The 6,712-nt window shown below is 42.2% G+C and overlaps 1 protein-coding gene across 6 annotated transcripts in view; it reads right to left on the bottom strand.

Moving 5' to 3' along the window:
- Positions 1-2,040: 2,040 nt before the first annotated feature.
- The window catches only part of BCL9 (BCL9 transcription coactivator), a 106,565-nt gene continuing 101,893 nt past the window's right edge, over positions 2,041-6,712 (bottom strand). For 5 of the 6 annotated variants that reach the window (XM_037039042.1, XM_037039044.1, XM_037039041.1 and 2 more), the window contains 2 exons: positions 5,866-6,126; positions 2,041-4,385 (listed from right to left, as the gene is read on the bottom strand). In XM_037039042.1, coding sequence (XP_036894937.1) covers positions 3,268-4,385; positions 5,866-6,126 — 1,379 coding nt within the window. In that variant the 3' untranslated portion in view covers positions 2,041-3,267. The remainder of the gene's footprint in view (positions 4,386-5,865; positions 6,127-6,712) is intronic. The other variant, XM_037039046.1, reaches the window with a different exon arrangement.

Here is a 6,712-nt window from a genome sequence, read left to right as displayed (position 1 = left end):
AGAAGTTGTATATTTAAGCCCAAATGAACTTAAGTTTTATCGTGAAGAAATGCTGTAGGTATACACTGATAAATGAAAATTTATAAAGGGTTTTTTAAAAAACACTACTACTTTGAAATAGGGAAGCTGATTTGCACATCTGCAGGTTCTCTAGCAGGGGGGGCTGTGCCAGGAGTGCCCCACCCCCAGGCACTTCCAGAGGTTTACCAGTTACAGGAGCTTGGCTCTCTCCAGGGGACTACACACCATTAGTGACTGACACTATTCCGTGCAGCAAGAAGTGGGGCTTCCCAAGAAGCCAGACCAGTGGACAAGTGCCATGTCCTAAACTTCCTTAGTCAGGGCCCCATCTCATACTCTCCAGTCTTAGGTGTTTCTGTTTTTTCCTATATATCTCAAAGGCAGAGAACCTAGGAATAGAGCAAAAGTCATGAAACAAAATCCTTGTATCACTCTCCTAATTTTCACAGCATAAACTTTTCACCACTTAGAGCCATTTGAATAGATCTGATTGTGTCAGAATTCTTAAACTAGTGAGCTCAGTTTTCTCATCTGCAAATGAGAGGATTATCATCGACTTCATAGGGACCCTGAAAAATGAGCCAGAGAACACAAGTGGTCATCTTGGTATCTTTTTGTCCAGGGCTCATGTGTTACTAAGAGGGCTGCTGAAAGTGGAAAACAGCTTTCAGAGCCACTTTGTGGAGAGAAACAATCACAAGTAGGATAGACTACAGAACACCAGCAGAGATTAATTTGTACGAGTTTGTCTGCAGATGACTGCACCTGCTGCTCCTGACTTGAGATTCTCACCTAAGAACCAATACGTAGAGGTCCACTCACAGAGCTAAAACACCTACAACTCAAAGAAAGGCACACACCAGAACAAATCTAACTGCAAAGAAACACAAACTAGTCCCTTATGTCCCTTGCAGGATACACACCAGTGTGCTGAAGGCATGCACAGTGAGAACTGTGCAGACTGAGCAGGGCTGGCATAGGGTACACTGGGCAGGCAGTGAGACGAAGAAACAGAAAGGATCACAGAAACCCAAACTGCAAACCCATGATTTGCAGGTTGAGTGAGAATATTTTTTCTTAACAATCTCCATGGATATTTCAACTTACCCAAATGTATGTAACTTTGGCCTTATACTACGCAGCATTGAACTGCTGCGTAATAGTAATTTTACGTATTATTATGTAACAGTAATTTTTTTGTTCTCAAAAAAATTCCCACTAAAGACCATTAATAGCATCTAGAGGTAATCAACAGTGGGAACCAGGGTTGATCCTCTGCCTTCAACTACGATTTCATGGCTGAGGTAGGAACAGTACAGGATAAATCTATAAAAAAGTACTCAATAGCAAGAAATCTGCTATCTGTTCACAGAGGTACTTCATATATTGGGTTGTCCAAAAAGTTCATTTGTTTTTTTTCCATTAAGATGGCTCTAGTGGTGCTTAGTTGTCTTTAACTTCAAAACAATTATTAGATTGTATTGTGATAGGTGTCATGATCAGCATACATTAAAAAAATTCAAAATTGGTGAATTTTTGTGCAGCCATTTTAATACTGAAGATGGAAGAAAATAAGCAACATTTTCCGCATATTATGCTTTATTTCAAGAAAGGTAAAAATACAACTGAAAGGCAAAAAAAAAAAGATTTGTACAGTATATGGAGAAGGTGCTGTGACTGTGTCAGAAGTGGTTTGCAAAGTTTTGTGCTGGAGATTTCTCACTGGACGATATTCCACTATTGGGTAGATCAATAGAAGTTGATAGATATCAAATTGAGACATTAATTCAGAACAATCAATGTTATACCACACTGGAGATAGCTGACCTAGTTAAAATATCCACATCAATAAAGTTATTGGTGAAAATGAAAAATGTGTCTTGTATGGAAAAAACGAAACAGACTTTTTAGCCAACCCAATACTTCCCCAAACCTGCACTTTGTCAATCAACTTCACTACACAGATGCTATGCTTCTAAGTCATGTGGCAACAGGTATCCAAAAAAATGAAAAAGGCAGTTCAGTTTTGTAAGAAACAATATATTTTATTTTTCTGACACCACAGCTCTGGTGAGTGGTTTTGTACCAAATTTAATGTAGGTTACACAAAACGTTTTACGCATGGGAGGAAAGAGGGGAAGAACCACAAAATTAAAAAAAAAAACTTGGGTAGCTTTTAGCATCTGTTTCATTCCCACATTCATAAAATTCATTTGGGAATTCCTAATAAAAGGAAAACAAAAAACAAGGTAGGCAGGGAAGGGTATATTGGGGAAGAAAAGACAGAAAAGACCCTCACGCATCCCAAAGACAGGCCTCTCCATCCAGAAGCCACGATGATGCCCAGCATGGAAGGTGAGTTTTTGTCATATTTCCCCAAAATAAAACCATGTATTGCAGCTTCCAAAGGGAAAAAGAGAGGAGGGAAGCAGAGGTCACCCATGGGGACACAAGGGAAGAAAACACATTTAACCAAGGAGGTGGGAAAGGACAGGGGAAGAGAAACCAGAGAAAAATGTGATGGTGGATTTGCAGACTTGGAGAGAGCGCTAAAGAGCACTTGAACTGAAAAACAAAATGTCCTAGACGTTATTTTTAAAAAGAAAAATTTCCCCCTCCCCCCACCCCTTGTTGAACTTAGTTCTTTTTTTTTTTTTTGTGCTTTTCGTTAATACTCTGCTCTGAGGTTGTAGTTTGGTTTTTTCTATACACTGGGGTTGAAAGAAAATAGTCCAAAGGTCTGAAGATGGATTCTCCACCTAAAGTAAACAGCCCAGCATTCCTGTTCTCTTGTCCCAAAGACTAAAGTCTCTGCTAAAATTCCTTTTACAATATAGTACAGTACACAAAATAATAAAGCCCAAAGCAAAAAACAAACCAAAAAAGAATCCTGGGAGAAGCCAGTCCAAAGGACGTAAACATACAGAGAATGGTGCAACACATGACAGATGGCAATTCTAAAGCACAGCTACAGATTCCCAAAAGTAGGTGCCATCATGGGATACCCAAGTCCACAAAAATAATTTTTTAAAAATAAATCTTAAAAAAAAACCACACCTGTTGATTAAATGAATCATTTGTTTTCAGGTAAATCCATACATTCTCGAGTTCCCCCCTCCCCCAAAGGAGCCCTCGGGTCTCTGTTCTCCTACTGCATGATCAACAGTCTCCTGGAACTCCCACAAAGCAGCCCTCAGGACCTGAAATCTCATCTTGATAAGAATCAGCACATCCAATCTTAGCAGCTTAAAACATCATGTTTCCTGGATTGGCAGGTCCTTGGCTAAATCCACCCATGCTCACATCAGTGGCCATGCCCCGGGGCCTCATCTGTGGGGGGATCATGATGTTCTGTTGGGGTCCCATCATGCCCTGCATGGACATCATCATGCCTGGAGAGCCCACAGGCCCAGGGTGGGTGTAGAGCCCAGCAGGTCCCCGATCCTTGCCAGGAATCATGCCCACTGCAGCAGCTGGATTGCTCATCAGGGTGGGCTGACCGGGCATTGTAGATTGTGCTGGTGACATCATCCGATGGTGAGGTCCTATCATGCCTTGCTGGAGAAAGGCTGGTGGTCTCATTGGGTTGTGTCCTGACATGGATGGAGCTGTGCCAAGAGGGATGTCCGGAGTTCCCACAGGCCCTGGACCTCCCATGCCAGGTAATGCTAGTCCCATTCTGGGGGCTTGTTCGCCCATCATCCCCTGCATATGTGAAAACCCAGGACCAGGGCCCTGGGGCTGTTTACGGCCTGGGACTTCCCCTCGAGGGAAATATTGCAGAGTCTGGCTAGGCTTCTCAGATGGAATAATGCGAGACAGATCAAATTCAGGGATTCCGGTGGCTCCAGGTCGAATGACCTCCTGCAGATCTGGGTCTGTAAACACTGAAGGCATGCTATTCCCCAGGACAGCAAAGGAGTCAGGACCCCCTGGGCCTCCAGGCTTACAAAGTGCTGCATCTGCTGAACTCTGGGGCAGATTGCTGGGGCGGCCAAGGGGACCTTCTCCTGGGAAACCCATACTTCCTGGGAAGTTGCCCTGCCCCCCACTGGCGCCATTGTGAGGGAATGGAACCTGCTGTGGAGGAGACTGTACTGGAGGGAAGCCCTGGGGAAAGCCCATTCGTCCTTGAGGTACCATTGGAGACTCCTGGGACCCATGCCCCATGATAGGATTGTGTGACATCAAGCCTGGCCCCATTGGGACCCCATGAGGAGGTATGTTGGGTCCCATGGCATTCGGAGAGGGCATCTGATTGGAGTGAGAAAGTGGCTGGGTCATTCCCATTGGGCTCAGGGTTGGCATCGGGACCACGGGGTTTGGACCTGAAATTCGAGGATTCTGTGTATTAATGCCCATTCCTAGAAAAATAAAAATATCAAAGGAATCAACTTAACGAAAAGCAACTCAGAAGAACTGTAATAAATCAAATTAACAAACAAATTATTGTGCATAAGATGTGCACGGTACTATACTAGGAATATATACAACACACTACCCCTGCCCTCGGTAAGATTATAACACATTTAGGGGCAAACAAAGCAATAGCTCAGCAAAACAATATATTATTGTCTTAAATTATATGACATAAAGTATGTGGAAGACAGCTAGGAAGAAAGTCTCCTGTGTGAAAAGTTACAAATAAATATACAAATGAGTATACAATATTCTTCATTTAAAGACATTTAATACATAAGCAAACAATTTGTCTAAATGATTTAAGTATGGTCCTTTTTTGAGAAGGAGAATTAAATAGTCCTGTAAATCCAAGAATCAGAAATAATAACAAGGAAACCAAACAGGCCTTCATCAATTGACATTTGGCATTATCATTTTATACTGCCTTACACAGAAAGCATTGAAATGTTAAAGAAATGGTAACTTTTAATGAAAAAGGAAAGCATGTAGGTTCTACCATATAGTCTGGGACATTTAAATATTTGGTCTTTCTATGCAGTTACCACTCAGTATATAAGGATGGTGTTTATGCTGTCTACACAGCATATCTAACCTGATTAATTAGGATTGCTGATAAATAAAGTGAGTTCCTAGCAATCACAATGGCTGAAAAGTCATGGTCCCTCTGCAGATCACCTTCACCACCTCAGATGATTTTCTTTAGTGTTTAGTGAGATTTGGAGGGCAGAAGGTAGAGAGGAGTGAAGGAGTACAGGAATACAGAATGAAGGAATTTTCTCTCTCTAGTTCTAAAGAAAGTGCTTCTCTAGGAAATAGGAGCTTTCTACTGTCTGTAATCCTGTGGCTGCTTGTGGTTTGAAGCTGCCCTTTCAGGAAAATAGAATTGAGAATTAAAGATATTTCAATCAACATGTTAAAATTAAACTGCTTTCAATATTGCTCCAGAAGGACCCCCCCCCAAAAAAAAACCCAGGTAACAGAAGTATCAGAACTTCTATAAGGAACTATAAGGAACCTGCTTTCTTATAAACACATATTGAATCAAGCAAATATAAAATTGTTATCTTCCTCTACTCAAGGCACTTTAATTCTATTGAAACTTAAATTCTTTTTCAACTTGTTGAACCTCCACCTATTGGGTCTACAGTCGTCAAGAAAAACATGCAATAGCCCTGGCTGGCATAGCTCAGTGGATTGAGCGTGGGCCTGCGAACCAGAGGATCGTGGTTCGATTCCCAGTCAGGGCACATGCCTGGGTTGCAGGCCAGTTCCCAGAAGGGGACACACCAGAGGCAACGGTACATTGATGTTTCTCTCCCTCTCTCCTTCCCTTCCCCTCTGAATATAAATAAATAAATATTTTTAAAAAAACATGCAGTAAGTTTCTCTTGTCTACCACATCCTGTCTTCCTGATTTCTTACCTGGCATGCTATTCATTGATGGCAAGTTGGGAGAACGAGCTGGAGGGGAGTCGTCATCTGAGCTGGCCACAGTCTTGATAGCATCATGATATAATGGGGTAGAACTGGGCATTGCAAACTTGGACATTCGAGACATCATAATGGACAGTGGGTTCTGGGACAGAGTTGGCTCTGGAGGCATAGTGTATGGTGTGCTAGAAGACAGACTTCCCGGGATATTCACAGAGGTGGACTGGCTGGCTGTAGGAGGTGGGGGGCCTCCTATAAGCAAAAGAAAACAAAAATGGGGAGGGAATTAGATTAGATTCCTCTTGAAGGCTAGTGGTTCTATAATTATGAACTAGCAAGGCCAGGAATGAGACAGAGAAACAGGACAGTGTTAATAGACCCAGGACACAAATCATCAATCTTCTAGTCAAGCTCAGTATGTGTGTTGAGGGAGACAGTGGTGTGGAGGTGACAGATCTGCAGAGGGGAAGACACACACACCAAGAGTGTGTTAAAAGTATTAGTTCAAGCTTGGGAACACATGGTTTACACACAACTATTTCACTGAAAAGAATGCAGAGTAAGTGGATTGTTCCCTTGTGAGCTGTAGTTTAGAATTCAACTTGGGGGTTAGCATGCTGTGAGGCCAGACCAGGGCTCTGACCTGAGGTACTAACCCATCACCCTACACATGTTCTTGATTAATTTATACAAGATATCTGAACTAAAAAGGTCCAAGGGGCTATTCCACTGTATGGATTTTGTGAAATGCAACACAAGAAACACTTTAGCTTGTAGGACAAATCTTCTATCTTATCCTGATTTTAGTCTTTCTCAAATGGAGATAGCTCAGACCTAG

Source organism: Sturnira hondurensis, unplaced genomic scaffold, assembly GCF_014824575.4.
Source record: "Sturnira hondurensis isolate 20B ecotype Veracruz unplaced genomic scaffold, ASM1482457v3 Scaffold0024990, whole genome shotgun sequence".
Classification (NCBI taxonomy): Eukaryota; Metazoa; Chordata; class Mammalia; order Chiroptera; family Phyllostomidae; genus Sturnira; species Sturnira hondurensis.
This window is presented reverse-complemented; position numbering and strand designations above follow the sequence as displayed.